Source organism: Sciurus vulgaris, assembly GCF_902686455.1.
Source record: "Sciurus vulgaris genome assembly, chromosome: 19".
Classification (NCBI taxonomy): Eukaryota; Metazoa; Chordata; class Mammalia; order Rodentia; family Sciuridae; genus Sciurus; species Sciurus vulgaris.
The window spans coordinates 20,144,483-20,170,608 of record NC_136480.1 but is presented as its reverse complement, the minus strand read 5'-3'; the positions used below and the strand labels follow the sequence as shown (position 1 = coordinate 20,170,608).

Genomic DNA, 26,126 nt, shown 5'->3' with positions numbered 1-26,126 from the left:
TTCCGATGAGAAAAAAAATGTATTCCTTGATATTAAAAGTAGGCCTTCACATCAAATATTCTGCAAAATACAAGTGAAAAAAAGCTTGAAAAATAAATCCATAGAGCTATTAAATTTAGTTGGCCCAAACTTGGGGTCCTTACACCAGTGAGTGTCCATGAGTTGATTCCAGGGTTAGGTCAAGCCTTCAAAATTAAATGCAGTCAACGTGTTGTATGGTTTGTTTTTGTTTTTGTTTTTGCTGCAGAGGGAATCCACAGCTTCTATCCGATTCTTAAATGAGCCCAGGAAATACGATGTTATAGGCGGCAGGCTGGTCAGGAGCTGTGGGTCATAGTGGACGCTGTCCACATGGAATCGAGGGATTCACATCATTGATAACGAAACCTTAGACTGTCTCCTTGCCACTACCCAGGAACATCCCCTAACCCCTCCGGCAGCTCAGCCAGGCTTTGCCGAGCACTCAGGAGCTCAGGTTCTTTGAAGAAATGGCAGATTCACGTTTGCTGGCTCCTGCTCACTCCCGGGCAGCCACTGGTGAAATGAGGTCGTTTACTGGTGAAGGGCCCCGGATGGAATGTATGGAAATTGACTGTGCAGAGGATGCCTGGGGCCATCAGAGACCAGGGCCGGGGCAGGTCCTCGACTCCGGTCCGTTTGGTTATTCACGACCTCACTGCATTTCCTCATCTCCTCTGCTCCCTGACAGAGCTGCCATGTCTAGAGACTCTCAGCTTTTTAAGGACTGGCTCTGCGGAATTCAATTTAGGAGACCTCAGGTTACATTGCAAACTGGGAGCAGAGCAGGCGTGTCTAGATGATCAAGTGATTCGAGATGGACGTTGGAAACAAAGTATCTAGAATTGGGTGTGGAGGTCCCCTGCTTGATTATTCCCCTGGGCTTTTTGCTAAGTGCACAGGGTTTTGCTAGGTCCAGGGGTACACAGGGAGCCATGGCCAGAATCCCTCTGCTTGACTCCCATACCCCAGGACTCTCGAGCATTTTGTTCTTGTGGCCGTTAGTGCCAACACACAAGGAGAGAGAAGCTGGCTACCCCTGAAACAGATGCTCATATGCGCCTCGTGGCAATTTATAATCCACTGGACTAGTGTATGTTCTCTGTGTGACATTCACTGGGAGGACAGGGTATGAGGGATGAGTGCTGGTGATGGGGAACTTCTCTTGGAAACCGAGGACCCAATTCTATTGCAGGTTTGGCGAGTACTGGGATACTGCAGCCCGAAGACCACTCTGCAAAAATTTCACCTTGGAGGGGTCGTTACAGTTGTGTAGCATGATTAGAATTATGTAATTACCACCGGGCACACCTGAAATCCCAGCTGCATGGGAGGCTGAGGCAGGAGGATTGCAAGTTCAAAGCCAGCCTTAGCAACTTAGCAAGGTCCTGTGTCAAAACAAGGGCTGGGGATGTGGCTCAGTGGTTAGAACCTCTGAGTTAAAAACCTTATGTAATTACCTCAGTAAACTTAGTGGTGAGAAAAAAATATTTCCGTATTTCATTTTCATGAAGGTATTTTATTCCAAGTGTGACTACTAGTTGGTTTTAAGAATCTGGCACTAAAGGAAGGTTCTGAGTTCTAATGGGGTCTTTGGAAAGGAATCAATGTCTGAGATGCCTAAAATGCCTTGCTATTTCAATCCAAATTTCAAATTAATCTATCAATCAGGATATTCTTCCTAATCTTTATTGTTCAGTAGGTATTATAGGTGCAATTGGTGTAAAGGGAACAATTTGTAGCAGATTTATTACTTGGGCTCTTGGTGCTGTTTATGGTCAGAAAGAGCTTAAAGCCCACCCACTGTGGTGACCCCTGTTAGTCTATGATAATATTGCCCAATTTGCAGATTCATCTTAGAAATGGAAAGTTGGAGAAACTGACCCAGAGTCGATATGTTATTACGGACAGGCAGTAATGATTGCTGTAAACCAAGGAAATTTTACAGTAAACATGACCCTGATTGATAAACTTGTTCACACCATTCTTGTTGATAGGACATTGGGCCGGGGTGAAGCTTGCTGTCCGTCAAGCTGTCAGAATGCAGGATGCTATGTATGGTGCATCTGCTTCCTTGTTCAGTGCTGCTAGATCTTGGTTTATTGATGTCACTGATTTCTAGGCTGAAAGAGCTAAATCCTTCCAAGGTAGTGGGTCATACAACCAACAAAAAAATAAACACTGCAAAAGGCTTTTATTTTGTGAGTACCACTGCAAAATGAGGAATCACATCAAAACATATCAAATAGAAAATAATAATTTATTTTAACTTCATTTTTACTTAATGTTTGTAACTAATCGTGATTTCATGAACTTGCTTGTATAAGTCTGTACCTTCAAATCTACAAAGCAAAGGTTGACTACAATGAACACTTAAAATTTCACAAACCATCTCCATGGACAACTTTCCTGTACATGCAAAATCTTCCAACAGGCTGCAACATTTGCAAACATGCTTTAAACTCCCATAAAGCTGCAGGATATTTTGCTTTCCTGTTAAAACCTTTACACTCTCTTAGGAACCTTCCCCAGGAAAAAATGTTTAAATGTATATTCCAAGTCTAAGCAGTGCTGGTTTGGTTATTTGTACTAAATCGTTAACCACAGAAGTCGGTGGTTTTGAGTTGAAACCGTGACCTACATAATATATTAATGGTCAGTCATATGAAACACATTCAGCAGAGAAACGTTATAAAATAGGGTTCCGTTAAAAATACATACGGCAGTTGTATTTGTGTTTTAGGCAGGGGAAACAAAAAGTGTGTTTAACTTTTTTTTTTTTTAATATGAATATAGTTTCAACAAGTTATTCTGTGAAAGTATGCTTAATAAAAGATCTTTTTGCAATTTAAACACTTTATGTAAAAGGATACAAGTAAAAAATTACAATTGCTGTTTGAAAAAAGCCATTTGTTAGTATTGCCTTCGAAGACAGTAGAGGGTGTGTCCGACCTCCACTCAACAGAGCTGACACCCAGGTCGCGGGCTTGGCCACCTGAACGGGCCGCCTGTGTTTGTCTTATATACAAAAACGTGCCGCATTGAACGAGGCAGGAATCCACCCCAGCGGTGGTGGTCTCTATGTACAGACGCGGACGGGGAGGTCATACCGTGGTCACCGACAGGAAGGAGTTGTACACGCGGGTGCCGTCGGGGGACTTGGTGCCGTGCGTCAGGAGTTCCTGGATGGTCATCCAGTTGTCGAAGATCTTCTTGTTCCTCTTCCTCATCATCTTCTTGTGGCTCAGCTCCAGGATGCTCACCTCCCGCCTGTCCTCGGCGCCCTGCTCTCTCAGGCAGTCCAGCCGGCTCTGCATCATGAACTCGCGCCGCCGCCGCTGCTCCTTGGCCTTCACCAGGTGCTGCTTGCGCTCCTCCTTGCTCCAGTAGCGGCCCATCTTCATCTCGCTCATGTTGTCGTCGTCGGTGGTCATGCCGCTGCGCTCCTCGCGGATCTTGAGGGCGCGCTCGCGCAGCAGGCGGTCGCGCACCGGCCGCTTGGTGATGTAGCGCGTGCCGTCGCTGCGGATCTTCACCTTCCACTCCATGCGCGGCTCGGCGGGGTGGGAACTGAGGTCCTTGCACATGCTCACCAGGCTCATCTGGCTCTGCGCGTACTCCACGGCCGACTTCTGCTGGATGAGCTGCATGTAGCTCTGGTAGTGCTGCGCGTGCGCTGGGATATGCGCGTGCTTGTAGGGCGAGTGCGCGGCGGCGGGCGGGCAGGCACCGCGCAGCTGCGGGCTGCGGCTGCCCTCCGCCCTGCGCTCCGTGCCCTCCAGGGGCGGCCCGAGCTCGGGCTCTTGGGCCGAGGCGCTGTAGATGGGGGCGCCGGCCTCGGGGTCTTCGGTGATGGCCAGCAGGCTGGCCTCGGCGCCCGCCTCGGCCGCCCTCCGCAGGGAGTTATCGGGGGACAGCTCGAGGGCCAGCGGCGTGCTGCGGCAGCTCTCGCCGGTGTTGTAGGCGCTCGAGCTGTCCTTGTCGGACTTCTCAGGCAGCTCGGTGATGTCGGCCAGCTCGCGCCTGCGCCCGTCCCCGCCGGCGCAGCTGCGGAAGGCGCCGGGCGGCAGCAGCCAGGGCTCGCGCGCCTGCTCCCGCAGCTGCTGCAGCCGGTGCGCGCGCACGATGCTCAGGCACTCGAGCTCGATGCTGCGCAGCTCCTCGTTGAGCAGCTCCAGCTCGCGGTCCACGCTCTCGGGCTCGCTCCGGGCCGCGTCGCCCAGCCCGTAGGCGCCACCGCTCTGCGCCTGGCACTTGAGCTCCAGCAGCTCGCGGAAGCGCTCGCACTCGTCCACCGGGATGCCCAGGTAGTCCAGGTCCGTGCAGTCGGCCGACACGAAGGACTCGTTGCTGAAGGGCAGGTCGCCGCTGCCCAGCGTGTCCTGGCTGCACGTGAGCTTCCTCTGGCCCGCCAGCGGGTTGGAGGATGCCGTGGCGTCGTCGCCGTTGTTCTCCTGCTCCGAGCTCTCGTCGTTGCGAGTGCTCTCGTCCGTGCGCCCCACGCCACTGTCCTTCTCGTGCTGGTTGGACAGGATGGTGGCCGTGTCCGTGGTCCCGCCGTCTTCCTCGTGCTTCTTCTGCGCAGGAGAAAACAACACGATCACCTTGTGGGACAAGTGTTTCTGGAGGGGCTGGCGCGGCGTTTCTAGGGCTGACAGTAGGACAGCGGCCCAGGGCCTGGGCATTAGGCAGCGCTGCCTCTGCCCACCTGGGCACCCTGCTCTAGGCGACTCGCTCATCTTTGTGTCCAGTGGGAATTAATAATAATTGTTATCTCAGCGAACCAGTCTAACAGAGCAGTGCAGGGGTCCTAGGATGCATGGCGAGCTCATAAGGGGCTCAGTAAGTGGGGACTGTGACCCTCACCATGGGAGGGCACAGGAGGGCAGTACTGGGCTCTGAGAAGCCCCGATTGGACAGAGGGAATCGCTTCACTTTCAAAAGCGTGGCTTACTCCTCTCCAGCTATACTGGCGCCAACAAATACCAGAAGGTCAGCTAAGCCCGCTCAGCGTGGCAGCTGGGCCAGGGATATGGGCTTACTTTTCCCTCTGGCTCAGCTCGAGAGCACTTAAGCAGGTTCCCGTCTTCTGGGCGGGTGCTTTGGGATGGTCTTAATGGCAGGAAAGCAGGAGGGAGGGCGCTTTCTGCAGCTCTGCGGCGCGGGCAGCCAGCCCTGGCTCACCTGCTGGAGCACGCTGGCTGTGAACTGCATGGCCTGGTGGTGCTGCTCCTCCAGCATGTCCATGTGCAGGTCATCCAGAAAGTCGTTCCTGTCGTCGTCCATCCAGCCCTCGTCCAGCTGGGGAAGCAGCGGCCCACAGGGTTACAAGTGTCCTTTTGGTTGCCCTTTCTAATTTATTCTCGGACAGTGGACAGTGCCCTGGGGACGGATCCTTCTAGGGCTCCCTGCAAGACTCATCGAAACGTGGTGTTCCCACTGTGCTGCAGGGCACACGACTGCCCCCTCCCCACAGTAAAGGGACTGGCCCCATGGGTACGTGGGAAGTCACTGGAGGACACCCGTTTTTATTCCCCTCCCGCCCCCGAGTGAAGCTTTTTCATCTAGATCAGTGAATAGGTCACAGGTAGATCTAGCTCCGTGTCCTCACTGGCCCCCCGGATGCATTTAGCAGGCCCCGGAGAGAATCATTGCTAATGTGAAAAGTTCTTTCTGCTGGAAGTAGGTCCGCTAACTAGCTGTGGCCGAGGATATAACTCCAGCCAGGCCTTCACCCCTTTGGCCTGTCAAAGAGCAGACTATTTGGAGGTATTTGGAGGAAGCCTCTGCGACGCACAGGCTCGCCTTCAGAGTTGAACACAGTTGCTTATGCATTGTCTGTGCCTTTGGGCTACAGTGGCAGAGTCCAGCCACTGCCATTGAGACCACTTGGCCACCTGAAGCAGATGATTATTATGTGGCCCTTTAAGAACAAGTGGGTTGACTCCTGGTGAGGTTGCTATGAAGTTTCCTGCAGCGTCAAGACAATGACTCGGGTATTTTTTTTTTTTTTTTTTTTTTTTTTTTTTGCGGTACTGGGGATTTGAACCCAGGGCCTTGTGCTTGTGAGTCGAGCACTCTACCCACTGAGCTATGTCCCCAGCCCAACTCGGGTATTCTGTGTGTCACTGCCTCTGGAGTATTTTCCACTTGGGTTTCTGACCAAAATGGATCTGCTGCCCGGCACCTGGCTGGAGGCACCTGCACACGTTGGTGGCCCCTCTGCCGGGAGGGTCAGTGCAGCCCAGTGGTTTCCGATCAGATTGCTGGGGCCAGCGTCCCTCTGCACTCCCCCACCCTCTGTCCTGGGCTCGGTAACCAGAACCACTGGGAATGCCAGTCTCCCGGGAAGGCTGAGAGGTGCGTCACGTGCTCTGCGCAGGGCCAGGCGCTGACTTCTCAGATGGTCGCTGAGGGCTAGTTAGTGTCTAGTGACGTTTGCCTCCCCGAGTTCTTGTCCCCGACTCCATTCCCCTGGTTCACCTCATTAAGCGCCCTGCCTGACCTTCAGTGTGGAGTGGTCCTAAGTGGTCCCAAGATACTGTGCACCAAGTCACAGCATGTTTAGCTGTGCTTCAAGTGACGTGGTGCCTCCATGTTCAATTTCAGGATCGTGGGAACTGGGGGCTGGGGGCTGGGGGCTGGCGGCTAGCTTCTAGTAACACGAAGCCGGGTTCCTGTGGGGAAGCCAACTCACCTGGAGCTCCGGTCTTGCAATGAGCAATGAAAAGTTCTTATTTTCCTCACTGGTCAGAAGAGCCACGGCCTCTTCGCGGTTCTGTACCTCAATCCCATTGATCTAAAAAGAACCCCAAAAAAACCAGAATCCAGAGTGGGTGGGCTGCTTAGGCCTGCGTCTGTCACCCTGTCGGAGCTGGACAGGGCACTTCCTTTATCTGGAGTTGCTGCATCTAGGAAGGGGAGGCTGGGCCCAGACGGACGTGGCCTCTCTGGTCCAGGAAGGATCCCCACAGGTGGACGTGGGGAAGGACTGGGGAGCACTGGGAAGCCCTCCTGTGGTAGAGGGCGCCTCTAAGCGACTTGACCAGACACCACATCTGGGCCGGAGTTTCGGGAAGATGGTGCGGCGCTGGTGGAGATCTTTTTGGATTACATGGGAGAGGAGGTGGCAGTGGGTCAGATGAGACTTGAGGAGGTGGAGGGTAGGGGGAATGGAATGATGTGGTTGGTGTTGGGGCCCCAGCTTAGTGTGGACTTCTTTGGAGTGGGAGGGATACAGCACACCTGACGACCTTCTTGCACAGTGCATTCCCCTGCTCCAGAGACCCAGCTCTGCAGGTCTTAGCTGCAGGGGGATGGCTCCCTGGGGCATGCCATCGAGGGGGACGTCCTTCCTCCCACTGATTCGCCACCTCATGCCAGGGAACCAGCAGGCAGCAAAAGGAGAGATGGCTGGTTACTGTGACCAGCCCCAATGGCCCAGGGGCAGGAGGGCTGCGGCCACGTGGTGGAGGCAGAGAAGACTATGCCATCCCAGCAGGCCTTGGGGACACTCTAAGGGCCTCCCTCCTCAAACATAAAGGTCAGCGGAAGACGGCGGCACCCAGAAAAGGTGCTGCTGAGCACTCTGCGCTTTGAGAGTGAAGGTGAGGTCACTTTCCCAGGGAAGGAGTCTCTAGCCGCTGAGGTTCTGGCTGGGAAACGGCGGGGGTCGGGGGGGTCACAGGAGGAGGAGGCCAAAATGATGCATGGTGACATATAATGGGGAAAATAGACACAGTGGATTAGAGAGGAAGCCTGTGGAACCTTGTGAAGCCAGGAATCTCAATTTCTGAGAGATTAAAAAGGTCTCAGCAGGAGGAGAACCAAAGGGTCTCGCTTGGCCCGGAAGAACAACAGCACGCAAAGTAAAGATGTCACCGGTAGAAGCCATTCCAGTGACCGCTAAATGCTGAGCCTTGAAATTGAAGACTTCTCAATTGCTTAATTTGCTAACGAGGTTCCCGTTTTCAAGGACAAGACCCAACTTCAGGTGCTTCGTCCAAGATGAGTGGGCCTCAGTGAGATTTCCCCTGGCTCACAGGTGCAGACTGTGGCCCTTGCGTCAGCCATGCCAGGTCCTTGGCCCCTGCAGCATGCAGGCAATGAGGTGCGCCAGCTGGTCCTGTGCCCTCCTTGGAACCCGCCACACGCCTGGGTTCCTGGACGCTTCAACCTCAGAGCTACTCTCAGACTGAGTTTGTTCTTTGGTGACAGGCAGCGCCGAGGCCACCAGCTGCAAGCAGACCTACCTGGATGATGCGGTCCCCTTGGCGGATGCGCCCGTCCTTGGCCGCGATGCTGTTTGGGTCGATCTGAAACAGAGCAGACCTGTCAGATGACGCGGACGAGCAGGGAAGCAAGCCCGGCCGGCCCGTGTCCGAGGTCATCTCTCCTCCAGGGACGTGTGCTCCTGTCTCTCTGTCTTGTGGGGATGGGAACAAGACTCAGTGCTGTGCAAACGCAGACGAGCACTGATCTGCCTCTGAGCCCTGCCAGAGCTGGTCCTGCATCCCTGCCTGGCAGCCTCCGAACGCAGCAGCATCCACAGTCTCTCAGGCCCGGGGCCGGGAGGCGGCTTCGCCCGCTGGTGGTGCATCCGCAGTAATTAAAATCAACTCGGCAGCGCAGAGCAGGCTCCAGGGTACCCATTGTTATGTTGATTAGCAACCATACCTTGATTATTTTATGCTGAATGCTTATATTAAATTTGGGGGGGATAACTTTAAAAATGAAAGGTGATTGAGACAAGTGGGACCCAGCGGGAGGGATGTCCTAACCCAATCATGCAGCATGCACAGCTGCGTGGCGATGTGCGTCCAGCTGGATAATCGTAAACTCCAGAAAGCACATCCCTGGGCTCGTTCCCAGACAGGCAGGTTGTGTTTTCTGACAAAATTGGGCTTCCGGGCCTGCGGGGAGGGGGGTGCACGGTTAAGTGTCCGCGTGGAGGTCTGCGCCTTTGCAGGCAGTTCTGGTCGCTCTTGTCGTGCGCTTCGGCATTGACACACGTCACCTCTGACTTGGATGAACTCGGCGAGATGTACTCCCCTAAAAGGGCTGGCGAGGCGGGTTTTAAAAAGCCCGATTCCGTCTGCCCGTCTACTCAGTGAACCTGTCTGGGAAATGGCAGTCTGCCGCGCCCTCGGGGCTGAACACACAACCACGGACACGACTCCTTGTTGTGGCTGAGTTGTGGCTTGCGAGGGGTGACTTTGCCCTGGATGCCAATGGTAGGGCCTAACCCCCCGCAAAGACGCAGGCCCGCGGACTCCGAGGGAGCCTGAGCAATGGGTCTGCGTCTCTGCAGACGCCTCCCGAGGAGCTGGCACAGGGCCGGTGAACGCTAGAGGGTCTCGTTTCTCATTCAAGGGCCCTGACATGAGAGTCTGGGGCAAGGCGCTCGTACCTCACTTATGTAGATGCCAATGTCGTCCTCGTCGTCCGTGCGGTAGCACACGGTGAGGCCCAGCTTGTCCTGGCTGTTGACTCTGTAGAGGTCCACCTCCTAGACAAAGAAGGGCACACCCGTGAGCGCCCGCAGGCAGCCAGGCACGGGATGGCGGGCGCTGGGGAGATACTCTGTTTAAATGATGAACGGGAGTTCTCTGCATTCGACTGTGTAGAGCTGGCTTAACTTACTCAACAAAAGTGATTATGGGCATGAGATCAATGCCCAGGGCATTTCTGACCCTTCAGTCAATAGAAAGTCATTTTGAAAATAGTTATTTTATTGATCCTCCCCAAGAAAAATTACCCATATTTCACTCAGTGTCAAGACCTCAGGCGTAGGGCTTTTAGAAAGCGTTCCTTCAGTGTCGACCACACAGGACTGTTTCCACACCCCGGGCCACCCGGCCGCCTTGGAGCCAGGGTTTGCAGTGTGTTCCGTGAGGGGCTTTCCGGTCCCACTCCCCAGATTCACAAAGGCCACGCACACGGGTTACGCATCCATCCATCCCAGAAAGGAGAGGAACCGGGTCGCATGCACCCAGTGCTGTGATGTCTACAGTCGGGAAATTAGTTTCATCTGCAGGTGACAAGGAGTGTCACTCTATGCGCCCATCGGTGGGCCCCCAGGGTGAAGCAGAACCCTGAAGACCAGGGCAGCTCTGTGAGGCTCCTCTGGGCTCTCTGAGGGCGTCCAGGGGTCTGTTTGCAGCCGTCAGCCACAGGACCACGGGAAGGCCACCTGGTGATCCTTTGATCTGAATTTCAGCGTTCCTGCTTGCCCGCTAGGAGGGGGCAGTGGTTCTCAGAGAGTTTTCATGCCTCTGTCTCTCAGGACCCTCTCCCAGGGGCCTCTCCCCTGGCCCTTCTTGGAGGGTGAGGAGGATGCAGTTCTTTGTGGAGAAGCTCAAAAGGGCTACTTGGCAGCCACTCCTTGAGCCTTCCCTTCTGAAAGGCAGGGCACCCCCATGATGCTCTCCTGGCAGAGGCTAGCAGGTGCAAAGGCCCTGGGCCAGCGTGGTCAGAGTGCTCTCCGCAAAGCAGAGGCAGGCTGAGTGTGGCTGGGACGTGGGCCACCACAGGCTAGGGTGAGACGCGGAGATCTTACTCCAGCATCCTGGGGACCCGGCCAGAGGGGGGTGAGTGAGGACTGCTGTGGCTCGACTGGCCGTTAGAGGGCCCCGGCTGCTCTGTGGAGGGGTTAGGGTTAGGACGGCGAGGACAGGCAGCCCCCTCTCTAGAAGCTTCCTCACAAGGTCATTGTTCTGCATGAGCCTCTGCCTAACCCTCAGCAGGGGGTGGTTTAATAAGTGGGTGCAGGCGTGCTTGCCTGGCGTTGCAGTCGTTGGGAGCAGAGTGGGCACAGTTCAGTGACCCCTCAACAGGATGCCCTTATTTCTCTTCTGATCACTGATATGTTAATTCAGCGACTTCCTAATTATAGCCCTGGCAACATGGTAAACTCTCATTAAACAAAACCCTATTAAACAAAACCCTATTAACGTCTCCTAATTCGGTTGTAATAGATAGAAACTGCCTCCCTCCTGTTAGAAACCAGGCTACGCGTGGGCTGAAGGGCCATATCTGGCCACGAGGGCAGCTCCTTCCCGATTTTGGGGGGTAACCCATTTTCAAAACACAAGCAGCCTAGTCGCCTGTCACTCTGGCGTTCCAAACTTCCCCGGTGGCTGAGGTGCATTCATTAGATTCGGGTCAAGGAGAGGACTTCCTGAGTGCCGGCGTCTCCTTCTGTCTAGTCTGGGAGCAACGGAATTTCACCGGGCAAGCCACCTAGCCACCTTCCCGGCCATTCCACGGTTTCGACTTGAGAAATGACATCTGGGGACTCGGTGGGAGTTGAAATTCCTCTGACTTCCTGGGTGGTCTGTAAATTCCGTTTCTTTCTGCCTCTGAGTCAGCCCTGCCCCACGGAGCACCTCACTGAAAGCAGAGGTTATCAGTACATATCTGTCCCTGATATGGAGATGAGATTTCAGAGACACCCATTAATCAACGTGGCATGCATTATGTATTAGCTTTATCTGGACGTGGCCACCCCATCATGGTGTCCTGTTCCTTACTGGGCTAGATGGACTACTGGATAAACAGCTCAGCCCAACGTTTCAGATAAAACTGACACCATATTCCAATTAGGAGGATGGAGGGGGCATTGCCCCTGGGTGTTTCGAATGCTCTGTCTCAGCACCGGCCACTGTGGTGAAAGGGGACACTGAGCGCTGATTCAGAGATTGCCAACACCTCCAAGCAGCCGGTCACTGATGTGCAGCTCTTGGCCTTACGACACACGGAATGTCATGTGCGCTTCCTGGGCCTCCACCCATGGACAGCACCACGTGGGGTATGGGGATGGGTCTGGCAACACGGCCGTTTCCCCCGAGATGGGTGACAGCATGGACTTCTTCCCTCGGCAGACACTTAACAGTCCGTGCCAGACAGTGGGACAGTGGGACTATAAGGGCCCAGCTCTGGGGGGACGTGTGCTGCCGGCAGAGGCGGGCGGGCCTCAGGGAAGGCTGAGCTCTGCCGAGACCCGGGAGCGACTGCGGGCCACGCTGTGCTCGGAGGCCTGCTCGGAGGGGTCAGTGCTCGGGAGGGGCAGAGCCAGGGGAGGCGGACACGCTCAGGGCAGGGCAGGGCCGGAAGTGGGAAATTTCCAGATTGGCTGGAGCCTCCGAGTAACCTCCAGGACCACCCCGATCCCACCTGATCGGCTCACGGCCCCTAGGAAAGCAGGAGCGGAGGCCGTCCCGGCTCCCTGTGGGAACGAGCCTCCCTTTCCAGACAGGTCTCACAGCGACATCATCGGACGCTGCGGCAGGGTCGCTGGGGAAATCAAAATGGTAGATGGCAGAAAGCCTCCTTCAGACGTCTATCTCCCTTCTTCACTGCCTACGAGGAGGCCTGCACAGGTGTTCAGTACCTGGGAATTTATGGGTAATGATTTGGCGGCTTAGCCCTGGGGTGCACTTGGGGCCGACCCCGTCAACTCCGAGCAGTTTCACAGGAATGGGGAGCTGACGCGTGCCTGCTGCGATCACTGTGTGTACTTGGAAGGTGAGGCCATCTGTCTTCCTCTGCGCCCAGTGGCTTTGATAACATCCCAGCCACGCTCTAGTCTCTTCACGAGCCGCGTCCGTGGGCCTGCCTCTTCCTTCGGAGGTGCTGACTTGGGTCTAACTGGACTAGATGTTTTGTTGAGATACCCCCTGCTCAAAAACAGGCCTGAGTCTTCTGACATAGAATCCAGCAGGTGGAACAAAAGGGAATGGAGCCCAGAAGGCAGACCCCGCTCTAGAAATCCGGTGAGAAGCAGGGATGGCAGGTTTGTAACAGTGTCCCTGAAAAGGGGGTCCACTTTAGGAAACTGGGAGAGAGTCAGCAAGGGAGTGAGTTTTTACCCTTCGTAAACAGGGCAAGCGATATCTGCAGATGGGCCTCTGAGATGCCCTGGGCATTGGGCTACTGTTCTCTGATGGAGATGCCCTGCTGGTGGTGGCTGCAGTGGCCCAGGGGGAGAGTGTGTGTGTTTTGTGCTACTGTAACAAAATACCTGAAGCTAGGTACTTTCTACAGAAAGGAAGTACTTAGCTCATGGTTTTGGAGATGCAGGAGTATGGTGTTGGGGTCTGCTTGGCCCTAATGGTCTTCTAGCTCAGAACAGGGTGGGTGGCCTCACGTCTGGGTGTGGCAAGACAGGAGGAAAGAGGCACAGACTTGCAGGAGGCTTCACTTTATGATAACCCACCCTAGGCTGCCATGGATGGAAGACAGAGGAGGAAACAGCCCTCCCGCCTCTGTGGGCACACAGTGCTTGGGGTAAGCATGGTTCCAAGGAGCCAGAGACGTTCACGTTCAGGAGGTTAAAGGCGGATGTCAATGTCCTAATGGCTCGTGAGCCCCTTAAGGGCAGCCAGGCGGTGACTTTCTGGTCTTGCATTTTTAAGGGCCAAACAGTAGATTCAATGTCAGGGATGCTCAACAAAGCTTATTTGTAATAAGCACAGAGGTAAAGCCTTGGGGGTATCAAAGTTCTAGAACTTAAGGTGCCTGAGCTTTCTGAACACTTGGATGCTATGTCTCTGCTTTTACTCGTGGGAAGAGTCTTCACAATATCATGTGTCCCCTGGGGGCTCCTCCTTTCTAGGCCATGGTGACCTGGCTCCGTTGGGGTGGTCTGGATGGTCTGGTCACCCAGGCACGTCTCCACCCTGCAGCGATGACGTGCACAACGGAAGCTGGGGAGGAGGACCCAGGCCTCCTCTGACCTCGACGTGCACAGAGGCCTGGGGACCTTGGGTGGGCTGGGCTGTTTCTGCAGCTCTCCCATCTCCCAGGGGAGGGTGGTGCTGGTCCTCGTGCCCAGGGTAAGCAGGTCCTAGAGAACTGGTTCCCACCAAACTCCAGAGAGCACCCTGAAGGCTACTTGCTTTAGGCAGACGGGTCAGCGTTGACTAGTCCGAATTCCTCCTTAATTCCAGCTCACCTCCCTAGAGAAAGGGGACAGTGGCATGGGGTGGCCAGGCTGCTGGCCCCCGGCAGGCCCCAGAGCACAGGACTGAACACTGTCTCAGGTCTACTGCATTTAAATGTATGAACTTTCTATTTATGGTGGTTGGTGCTGATTTTCTATTTGAGGCAGTGGAATGAGAACTACTTTGGTTTAGATAAATCGATTTGACTTAAAGAGAAATAGAAATCAAGTAACAGTTCTGGTGACACTCACAACAAAGACAGAATGGACCCAGTTGGGCAGACACTGTGGGGCCGCGGGGAACAGTCAATCTCCTGGGGACAGGAGCACTTGTCCACGGTCAGCTGGCTTCTATCAGGGTCTCAAAGGTATTAGAAAGTAAAAACGGAAGCCACTGCTATAAAGTCAAGCTTAGCCACTAGAGGCTGAAAGTCCACCCATCTAGCTCCTGAGGTGTTCGAGAGCTTTGAGAAGACCTCTGCTTTGTCACGGTTACGAAGGTCGTCACAAAGCCAAGTCAGCCGGGCGCGGTGGTGCACACCTGTCATCCCAGCGGCTCAGGAGGCTGAGGCAGGAGGATCTCAGGTTCAAAGCCAGCCTCAGCAACTGAGCGAGACCCTGTCTCAAAATAAAAAATAAAAATGGCTGGAGATGTGGCTCGGTGGTAAAGCACCCCTGGGTTCAATCCCTGGCACAAACACATACATACATACATACATACATACATACATAAAGGTGATGTTATCTGATGAAAGATTATCAGCCCTTCCAACAGTGCCCAGAAAGACACAATGAGGAAATATAAACAGGTATCTAAACTTGGCCAAAGAGGTTTGGGAAATCTGCCTACTGTTTGCCTCTCTTCCCCTGACAATTCAGGAGTCAGGATTCCCAGACTCCTCTTAGAAATCTGTCTTGTTTTGTCCAAGGTGACATTTCCCAAATGGATTTGATCGTGGAACTCCCTCTGGGGGTTCATCAACAGCTTCAAGGACAAGTGTTATGAAGGAGTCCTTAGCTGCTTCTGCGACTGGCCCTGGCCCTGGGGAGATAGGACACTGCAAATAAGAGGCAGAATCCTTATTCTCTTTTGAAAAATAGCGAGGCTACATTTTCTGGAGCAGAGTGAAGGGCAGGTGCGTGGGTTGGTGGGTGACGGGGAGCAGAAACAGTCAGGCGTTTTTATAGTTAGAATAAGTGCCATTCCTGTGCAGACCAGATGCAGTTAGGGACAGTTTGAAATTTTCAAATAAAATCAGTCAGTCATGCTGCTAGCGAGAGACACTTTGATTTGACCCCACTTGGCTACAGTGAGTGGTGGGTTCAGTTTCTCTGGTTTGAATGAGAAGCCTGGGTTTCGTGAAAGGGATGCTTGAGGGACACAGCCTTTCTTTCTTTTATTTTTTAACTTTTCTAACTAGTCAGGGACGTCTGTCACTGCCTGGGACCTCTGCTGCTGAATAACTGCCCAGCCTCAGTGGGTGGCCCAGCACCCACAGCAGTTGGACATGAGATTGGATCTTGGATCTGTGTTGTGGGTTTTCCCTGGTTGATCTTCTCATGGTGCCAACGGCTCACCTGTCAACATCAGGTACCTTTATAAAAGGTACCCTATGACCCTTCCTTAAAAATCAGTTTTCAGAAATACTTGTAGTTTTGGAAAACACATTGAAATAGGACACAAACAACTACATCATGGAATTTTCTTTTCTATTACCCTTTCTGAAGGGAGAATAAGTAGGACTTGGGGGGCTTTCTGGTGTCCCCTAAGCTTATTTTAAAACTTAGCAGAGGTCACTTTGATCTCGGGTGGCATCTCGAATCTCCAGTCCTCTCTGGCCCTTGCTTAGGGAGAGTTAGTGGCTTAATTTCTTCAAGCTCCGTGTTAGCCAACTCGGAGCAGGAGAATCAGCGGGCCAGCCCGTGTGGGGTGGGCCAGCGTTCACTGTAGTCATCGGTCACCTGCTGGTGGGCAGTCACCCTGAGTGACAGGTGGCCATGGTGTAATAGGTGGGTGGTGAGGTTTCCTGGGGTTGGCAGGAGTGCGGAGGGCAGGGAGCCCCAGGCTGAGGACAAGACTCGCTGTGCTCCCTCTCAACTCTCCTGCTTTTGGGACCTGATTGTGAAGCTCTGTCTCGACGTGAGGGCAGGGAACGGTCCATTCGTGCCCGGAAGGACTCCTACTTTTGACAGTGCTCATCAGCACCTGCCAGCTCAGCGTCCAGAGAGCCGAGCAGCATTCTGTGCTCGTGACAGCGACCCGAGAGAGGGGACAAGGCGCCATACCTCCAGCTCCAGCTCCTCGCGGTCCATTTCCTGATGGATGTCCCCCATGTAGTCGTTGGGGTCGTAGTATTCGTGGGCCGAGGGGTGCCTGAAAGGAGAGAGAGACCTGTGAGCCGCCCCGGGTGAGTGTCTGTCCTTCGCCGGCGGCACGGGCGGCCCTTCCGGACTCTCCTCTGCTCAGGGCCACCAGCCTCATGGTCCTGCCGTTTCCCTAAAGCCTGCTTTCTGGAAGCAGCTGAGATGCAAGGCTCAAGGGAGGGCGAGGCGGGCTTTGCCCAGCCCAGCACCGTGGGTTCAGGCTGCCTCGTGTTGGCCTCGGCCTCCGGGCAGGGGCCCGGTCTGTCCACGGCTTGTGCTTCGCTGGTGGGTTTCTGCCGCTGGGCAGAAGCCAGCGGGACCAGGGGCAGCGCTCAGGATGCGTGCTGGCCTCTGAGGTCTGTTCTGGGCCTGACTGAAGCTGCCACGCTGTCACCTGGGACAGGTCTCTTCTAACTTTTTGGACGGCACTCAGAAGCATCCTGGAAGGCACATCTCTGAGCGGGGCGTGTGCTAGTGTGCACAGGCAGACCTGCGTGCCAGTCGCTCTGGGAGGCCAGGCGCCTGTGTTTCTCTAGGTCAGCGCCTGGGAAACGCGGACCCCAGAGCCCATCCCCTTCTGGAAACATCTGTAATGGAACCCGTAGGGCCAAGGCAGTGGGAATTACAACGTGCTCGGTCAGCGGCTGATGGAGAAGCATCAGCCAGGGGCTGTTGGCTGGCGACCCCGACCCCACCTTCTCGGGTCAGCGCAGGCCCTGGCGCTCAGTTCTGACAGCTTGGGCATGAGCGGCCGCTCCAACAAGTGCTGGCTTCCGGTTTCCTGGCCCATCAGGCAAACAGACGGCCTGCACTTAAGGGGCTTTTAGTCCCGAGGACACCTCTGGAAGGTCTGGGCTTTCTGACCCCTTAATGCTCCCTGCTCACTCCCCACGCCCGCTCCTGCTGTCCTCTGACCCTCTGGCCAGAACCCGAGGAGGCCTGACCTCTGGACTTGTCTGACATTTCTCAAGTCGCCCCGGGGGGAAAGGTCATGTCACGTTAACTGGACTTCGGAAGAAATTAGGGGCTTGGCTTCTCAAAGGTCGTCACTGTGGCGGTTCCGCGTCCGTGCCTCAGGAGTGGCCCCAGAGCCTCATCAGTAACGTGGCACCGTCCTGCTCTGTCCGGTCACGCAGCTGGCGGGGACCTGCTCAGCGAGGGCCGGCTGCGGCTAGGGATGGACTGGGGTACCACCACGGGCGTGGGGGCTGAGAGCTGGGACTGAGGCCCTGCCGTTCCCTGTGGCCTTGCCACCCGAGGCCCCACCTGTACAGGAGGGACTGGTGGGGAAGGAGGCGGTTCCGGGGACAGCAAGCCTCTGTCCAGCATGTGACGGAGCCACGGACGCCTGTGCTCACCCTGGCTTCTGAGCAGCAACCCGACAGGCAGCACTCGGGTTCCCTGCCAGAGAACACACCCTCAGAATAAGGTGCCCTGCACCCGGGTGGAGCCAGGTGGAGCGGCGGGCTGGGGATGCCCTCAGCTAGGGACAAAGCCACCAGTGGGTCTCAGGAACTCTCTCCTCATCCTCTCCTGATGTTTGGTGGGCTTCACGCAGGCGGCGGGCCTGCTACCGCTTCCTGAGCACTCGCCCTTATAGGCCCAGGGCCTCCTACTCAGTTAGCTCGGCCTCCAACCATCCTAGGACAGTCACACCGATTTTGTCCCCATCTTAATACAGGAAAAACGAAGTCCCGGAAATAAAGTTCTCGAGCTCCAGGGCCAGGCATTCATCTGAGCACCAGGTTTATCTGACTCGAAGGTTCTGAGCTCTGCTCTCCAGCTGAACGGGAGGAGAGAGGGGGTGCCGGGCTGAGCCACGCTGCCTAACGGGTCCGTGGGCCACCGTGGGCTCCCTGCACAGAGGCAGACTTGAAGGGACGCCCAGGGCAGCGGAAGGCGTCACCACGGGGCTCCCTCTACGCTCCCACGGCGTCTCTTGCCTACTGCACGGTGACCAGCTTTCCCTGCGGTGGTGACTACAAAAAAAATCTTCAAATCACCATTTGCGGTGATTAAGTTTTATTCCCAAACAACTTTTACGACATTTGTAAGTAATTTCGTTCTCGGAATATCATCTGAATCACTCTGCTCCGGGGTTATAATGAGCCATTAATATGCCGGAGCGGTTTTGAGCAGGATTCGATTTACTGTCTCCACGACCCTAAAGCTAAATATGAGCCACGGGGAGGAAATGGTCAGACGTACTAACTGGCTGAGCGCGTGGACGGCGAGGACTTGCCGCCATTCTTGTCTGCACTAGACAGGTCAGTGAGTCACAGTCAGGCCACTTACTCCTCTGGCAGAAGGTAGGGGTCCAGGACAGGGGGGCTGGGCGAGGACATCTTGGTCAAGGCCATGATGTGTTCGAAGGTGATGTCGGTCTGCGTGCCGGCGTCCACCAGCTGGGCCTCGGCTGCGGGGGTGAACATCTTGGTCCGGGGCGTCCTCCTCAGCACCTGCACCACGATGGGCTCTTTGGCTGTCTTAAAGGCCTCCACCGCCTGGTCATGAGTCGCCCTGGATAAGTCTTTGCCGTTGACCTGTTGGGAAACATTCAGGTGCCGCAGGTTATCATCCAGCAGAAACCGGAGAGACAGACCTGGCCTGAGTGCTTTCGGGTGTGAGCAGCCGGTGGGAGGGTCGCCCCCTGGGTGTGAGCGCACTCCCGTTCTCTGCCTTCTGGATTCAGTGGGGGTCTACCGATCTGGCATTAAATAATAAATCTCACAGCGGGGGAGTCTTGGCTTCCTCCTGGAATGGCTTTTAATGCAATTTCATCGCTTGCTAATCTTGCCTGGCAAAGAAAAGACCAGCCCGAGGCGCCCAGACTTTATCAGGCAATAATAGCTAACTAGAAATTAATTACACCGCGCGGCTTCGGCGCCGGGCCTGTTTCTAGTTTGCGTCCGGTGTCGCTGGGCTTTCTTTTATGGACATGACAGCGACCTTCCTTGCATTCACTGCTTTGCCTAAAGAGTCCACTGAAAATACTGAATAAAGGACAGCCCAGGTCATAGAGGGGAACAGAAAATGATCACCAGGAGGAACCCAAACGCACAGTGGGGGAGGTGCGGCTTTGTTTCCCACTGGGTGTAGTGCTTTGCCAGTGATGTGGCCCAGTGCGTGCACCTATCGTGTGCCTATTGTCTACTGATGACCCTCAATGCTTCTCACTGTCCCGTGAGGTTGGCAGCTCCTAGCGTTCTCCTGCCCCCGCAGAACCCCCAACAACCCACAAGTGGACATGATGAGTCAAGGCGGGCCGACCCAGCAGCTGTGTCCAGGATTCCCCCACGATACCATCGATAGTAGCTCAAGGCAGCTGTACCTTAGGACCCTCACATGAGACGACACCCGACTTCTATTTCTAGAAATGAGGTCATTCCAACCAACACAGTGTCCCGCTCCTTAATTCCTCCTCTCCCTTCCCCTCTCCCGCAAAACCAAGGAATTGTGTTCAGGTTGTTACAGTGTGTGCAGGTAATTCGGTGACGTCTTATGATCGGATTGTGGAAAACATGAGGCTCCAAAATATTTGGCTATTTTTCCTCGCCGGTTGATTGGCGTGTAAAGTCAAGGATGAAATGTTGCATATAAATGGCAGCTCACGGCTGCACAGGTGCCCGAGACCCTCTGTGGAGACTCTCTGCCGCCGTGCCCAGGAGTTCCTGAGTTTGACTCTCAGGTTAGCAGCCCATTCTTTGCACACACACGTGCTAGCATTTATTTAGGAATGGCAAAAGGAGTGGGGAGCCCGGGCCTCGGCTGCCCGGCACCCTGGGCTTGCCCTCAGGTAGCCTGCCATGCGGAGCAGGCTTGCAGTCTGCTCTGGGGCGGGCACTGGTGTGCGGCTGCTGCGTCTTCTAAACCCTTTCTCTCTGACCCCATGGAACAGCTCCCGGGGTGCAGGGCTTTGCAAGAGTTGCTCGGGTGAGGGATAGATGTCCGATCGGTTCCCAGGAATGAGGCCCACGTGGCTGTTAGTAACGACTGGACTCAGTGTACCAAACTTATTGCTAGGCCGAGGACGGCTCTGTGTCAGAGGAGTCAAGAGCAGGGCCGTACCACCACCCCTAACCAGCGGGCAGCACCCATTGGCCAGGTCGATCCTGCCCCTGAATTCCAGTCCTCCTCTGAGAAGAGGATGAATGGACCCACAGAAAGTCCTAAGCTTTCCAAACCAGAGGCCATCGAGACCCCTCCCTGTGGCCCAGAAGGCCCAGGACGTGGCTGGGAGGGAGCGAGGTGGGAACAGGTTGACGGGAAGCAACCTGCAGCACCAGGAAGTTCACGCTGGAGCAGAACCAGGAGCGCCCTAGTTGCCATGAAGGTGTGACGGCAGGAGTCAAGGACAGTGTGGAGTCCTGCATCCAGGATGCTGGGACCAGAACTGCGTGAGGTTTGGGAATAGTCTTCTGGATTTCGCAATAGTTGCTGAAGCCTTCGCTGGCTGAGCTCCCCAGTGAAAGCCACCTGGCGTCCAAAATGCTCTGAAATCCGAAACCTTGGAGTCGTAGCGCTTAAGTGTCGGATCTCCGAGTATTTCAGATTTCGGAATTAGAATATTCTAAAGGCAGGTGCGAGTTAATGTCACCGAGGGCATCTGTGGGAGGCGTGGGCGTGGCCAGTGCCAACTAGCTGCCTGCTCTTCCAGCCTTGGCATGTGGGATGGCTCGTACCGACGTGGGTGTATGTGGGTAACTCGGACGTTACGCTTTCTGAGCGCAGTCCCGCCAAACAGGTAAAATCTGTGCATTGCCTGTGTGCACACGACCACCAGGCCTTCGCCCCATGCGAAGGGATGTGAGTTGTCTAAGCCCCGCATCCTCCTCCTTTCAACTTCCTGTTCTCTTCAAAAGAAAGCCAAAGCTAAGTGTGTAGCGGAGGCAGGCGGACCCCGGAGTCCTCCGGGTCTCCACGTGGACACGCCTGATTCTGTCCTTCACGTGCCGCGGCAGGCGTTGCCAGCTGCCTGGTCGGCACACGTCCTTCCCGCCTGGCTGCTTCCTCTCTGCTACGGGAGCTATCAGGTTCCTTCTGCCTAATGGTGGACTCAGACATGGGCTCCCAGTGTGACTTGGGCTGTCCATTCATAAAACAGGAAGGGGGCAGCCTTTCTGGACTCTGGGTCAGTCACGTGCTTGTGTTCCTTAGGCCTGTGCCGCATCTTGGGACCGCGTGGGGAACAGTGTCAGGGGCCACCTTAGTGTTCTGAGTAGGTGGAGCAAAGAATGAGGGTCTCTGGTGATGCCATTGTGCACACTCAGAACCTCTGTCTCACACGCGCATCACACTCCACCAGGCAGTGCACACACTCCCAGCCACGTGATTGGGATCCGAACAACCCCCAGACCAAAACGTCCCGACAGATGAAATATCTGTACACTGTAAAAGATACCCTGTAAAATCAGACACAGTGTATTTTTCAGTTGTTCCTAAAGACATTCTTCTATCTAAGCAGCAAATTTGTGAGAAGGCCTCTCTGATCAGAGGCCCATCTTAGCTGGCTCACGGTAATGGCGATGGGTGCTTTCCTTGGGTCCATTTCATAACCCTGAGCCAGAACGCCGAGTGGATATTTAAGTGGCACCCAGCGGATGGTGCATGAGGGACCTGCCTGGATCTGTCCAAGCCAACAGGAGACCGGGCAGAGAGCTCCCTGCATCTCCTCACTCAATGACCAAAGGCAGGAGGGCTCTTCTGATCCCGTCTGGCCCTGGGTGGTGTTTAAAGGCACTGGGACAAGACCCCTGCTGGCATGTTGCTGCCTGGATGTGGAGGAAGAGCAGTGGCTGCCCCGGAGGGTGGCCTGGAACTTTGGGGTGTCATTCTGGGACAGGATGTTACCGTTGATTACAGCTGGGTTCCATTGGAAGGTGTTCCCACAATCATGCCCGAGGGATAATTCTAGCAGTTCGGTGTTAGTTTTCCACCAAATGGTTCAGATATGCCTCTCCCCAGGCCCAATGACCTCCTCTTTCCTTAAGAACTCAGGGACAGAGTGACCAGAGATGGCGAATTTGGGGTCAGGCAGGGTTGGAATCCCAGCCTGGGGCAATTCTCCTGTTCTGTTTCCTTAGATGCAAAATAAATATAATTGCCATGTGATATATCTTTGGGTTATTACCAAGTTAAAATGAGATGATCTACTTAGATCACCTAGCATGGCAATAATAAAAATGCGTGAAGATATCAGTGATAAGGATGATCCTGTACCAGAGTAATCACATTATCCCAGGAGACACACACACACACACTCTAGAAATCGAAGCAGCTCAAGTGGTCTGAAGGGGTCACCTGGATGCTGGGAGGCTTCAAACTTCCTGCCCCTCTTGTGTTCCTGGGCTTCCAAGAGGCATGAGAGTATTTCAGTCCTGGATTCTCAGGGCTGGGGAGCCCGGCTTGCAATAGATCAGTTAGTTGTACAGGACTTGACCCCTGCCACACAGGCTTTTTGACAAGGTATTTTAGGGGTCATTACATTCTCTTAGAAGACGATGAGACAAGGCGGCGTTGACGATCCTAGACGATCCATTTTTTGCAGCCAAATTTGTTTTGAATTACCTTGTGCACATAACACTTATCACAATGTCATCCTGGAATCCCATCACCGCCCGCCTCCGCGAGGTGATGGCTTCAGTGCACGCTGCAGTCAACCGAGAACGACAGCCTCTATTCTCCGGATTAGCATCGCATCTACATTACCCGGAATGACACTCATGATGGCTGTGTTAGGGACGGGAAGCGCATCCAGCGACGTTCGGCCTCGGTCAGATTAAATATCATTAACTCGCCCAATTGAGCAGATTGCCTTTAAAACAGTTTATGCAGCTCTAAAACCAAGTAAGTGGAATGTTTGGGAACAAGAAATGCTGATTGCAAACTTTATCTTTATTATAAATTAAATGCCTAAGTTATTCACCTACGGCTCTGCCTCTTCCCCCGGGACTGAGGTGCAATTACGGTGGAAATCCAATCAGTTAGTCTCACGTCAAGCTACTAGGATGCAAATGTGACCTGACACTAAGGAACCTTAAAGAGGTGCTTTGGTGTAAGGTCTCCATGACGAGACGGACAATGCCGGGGGCCTGGCTCGGGTCCTTCCTGGTTCCACTGAAGCCTGGGGACACTGCTGTGGCTCTCTGCAGAAAGGACTTGGCCGGTGTTCCGGGGGATCACGTTCATCCATCTTCAGTGACCTGCTCAGGCAGCCTGGCTGGGACTGATTCCACACCTGGCCGATGGGATGCGCTGGGAGGAATTTCTTGAGAAAAATGAGGCCCCAGCACGTGGGGGCCACTTAAGAAATGGTCAGAAGACTCCAGGGGGCGACATCTACAACTAGTGAGGAATTCCTGGCCCAGGCGGCCAGACTGCTCTCAGGGATGGCACCTGTTAGGAGACTCGCTGGTCCTGTAGGCCGGAAAGAGGGTCCCTGTCCCCCCAGAAATACCACTGGTTGCCACTGTAAGGTGGTGACAACGTTCACAATGCAGGAGGCCCAGAGTTCAGGATTCTCTGCAACTTAACGCAGTTCAGGGTATTTTAAAACATGACACTGTAACATTAGACCACACTGTCTTCCCCGTAGAAAACAAGTACCTATTGATAGATGTTAGCCACTTAGCTTATTTTGGAACATCCAGGTTCTGAGGTTCATCTCTATTTCTATTACATGTTCAAATGACCCAGTATAAATGCAAATGCAGTTTTAAAATCCGGCCCACTATAAATCGTGCCCCTGGCTAGAAGCCCAACTTTTATAGGGATCATTTAATTAAATACAGGGGCCGTGGTTTCATTCTGTAAAATATCACACCTATGTTTTTAAACTAATTAAAAATTAGTTTCCACTGGAAGCAATAGACTGTTGTCTATTGTCACAAACTACAGTTTTGAGCTGTAATGTAGGTTGGATTAAAAAAAAATCCTTTTTTGATTCGGGAAACTTCTGTTTAATTTATGTCAGTTTCGTGTGCCACTGTGGAGCCGATGGAGGAAAGGCAGCTTACTGAGATCCAAGCCTCACGGCAGTTAGCGAATGTGTCTTGGCAAATGTGAGTCGGATACCGTGTGGCTATGCACGGTCCTTCCCTTTGGAGATATGAATTTGTAAATAGACCACGCGGCCACAGATCTCAAGTCCTGTGTAGTGAGGACTTGGATGCGTGTGGGTGGTTGGGTTCTGATGGGGATCTCCGTGGAGTGTGTCCATGGGAACTTCTAATTGCATCCTGGTGCGTTTCCATGACTACAGGATTCCTCCTGGCTCCATTTCAAGCATCCTGTACAGGTGAAGTTGTAGCCCTGGTCATTTTCTTCTTAGATGGGTCCTTGTGTCTAGCTTAAGTATCTCACATTTTAAAAACCTTCACCTCCTTCTAAATACAGAATGGACAGGCTACGAACCTCTTATTCATGAAATAGATGATGAGTCTTAAAGAAACAGGCTAAAACTGACTTTCGAAGAGACAGACATTCGTCTTAAAATATTATAGAATGTTTTCTTCTCGAACACCATCCCACTCGGTCAACCCCTCTCTCATGTCCTTGACATCTCGCCTTAATGTCCGCACCATGAGTCTCATTTTACGCAACGGCACTCATGTGTCCACTAAACTATGATACGATTGCACCAGCGTGCTTAAAATAAACACACGCAGCTTTACACTACCTTGGTAATTCAGAGCAGCAGCTTGACACATTTTAGGAAATCTAATGGTGAGACCTTGTAAACCAGGTATTTCCAGAGCCAGCTCTCCCCATGTTCTCCTCTCCTCAGCGCCGATAAAAAACATACCTAATGAGAAGAAGTTTTGACCTTGGCTGTAAACTGAGCCATTTCTCACCAAGATCAAAACAGTATCAAGGAAAGTAGAAAGAAGAAATGAGGTCCAGGAAGGTTCTGGAGCATTTGCAAAGAACAAGGTGGCTCTGACCAAGTTCTGTCGCCGCCTCTGGATTCTGTCCCACGGTGACAAGGTATTCTGCTTCGGGTGGAGAAAGATGGCTCCCCCGATACCCCAGGACAAAGAAAAGAGACAAGAAGTACCCCCACTGCTTAGGGGCATGCAAAGTGCCCGGCCAGGAGGTGAACAAGGCGGGGGCAGAGGCCACGTCCACCCCAGGAAAGGGTCAGAAGGGCCTGCAAGGGGCCCTGCTGTTGGCTGTCACCAGTGCAGGGGAGCCCAGAGTGCTCTGGTCTCTGGCCCCGTGGAAGGGGCTCCTGGGTGCTCAGCGCCCCCGTCTCCACACCAGCAGGGCTGGCGGGCGGTGTGTCCCTGGGACCCCTGCTGCCGGCAGGGGTCCCGCTGGCTCTTCTGTGCGCGACTCTGTTCCAAGCACTCTGCCCACACTGACCCAGTCCTCATGAGGCAGGGGGAAGGTCTGTCCCATTTCACAGGGGGAAACGAGAAACAGGCAGCATTTGGATGGTAGCTTGCACCAGATGTGCTCTCCAAGTTCAGCACAGAGACAACGACGTGCTCCTGATGTGTCAGTCTGAATCCAGCCACAACCCACAGGCATCACCTGCCACTAGAGGAGCACATACAGCCACTCGCGGAGGGAGAGGCAATTGGGCTTTTGCATGCGTCACAGCTGGAGCCTTGACTATCTGTCACTCATGTCCCCGGTGTCAACGTGCTACTGGTCTCACATCCTGGATAAACTACAACATCCGTCCCGAGCCGCTAGTCATTAGAGAGGAGACGTGCAGGAAGACCCTCCGTTCCCAGAAGCGTGGCTGTGCAGGGTAAGGGCGTTTTTAATGACATTCTGTGTCACCACAGTGATTTCA

At 54.0% G+C, this 26,126-nt stretch overlaps 1 protein-coding gene across 2 annotated transcripts in view; it reads right to left on the bottom strand.

Annotated features, from left to right (window-relative positions):
• Positions 1-2,259: 2,259 nt before the first annotated feature.
• Positions 2,260-26,126, bottom strand: part of PDZRN3 (PDZ domain containing ring finger 3) — a 213,099-nt gene continuing 189,232 nt past the window's right edge. For both annotated transcript variants that reach the window (XM_079122574.1, XM_079122575.1), the window contains 7 exons: positions 18,620-18,867; positions 16,247-16,334; positions 9,428-9,526; positions 8,271-8,333; positions 6,716-6,817; positions 5,203-5,319; positions 2,260-4,595 (listed from right to left, as the gene is read on the bottom strand). In XM_079122574.1, the coding sequence (XP_078978700.1) occupies positions 3,123-4,595; positions 5,203-5,319; positions 6,716-6,817; positions 8,271-8,333; positions 9,428-9,526; positions 16,247-16,334; positions 18,620-18,867 (2,190 nt within the window). In that variant the 3' untranslated portion in view covers positions 2,260-3,122. The remainder of the gene's footprint in view (positions 4,596-5,202; positions 5,320-6,715; positions 6,818-8,270; positions 8,334-9,427; positions 9,527-16,246; positions 16,335-18,619; positions 18,868-26,126) is intronic.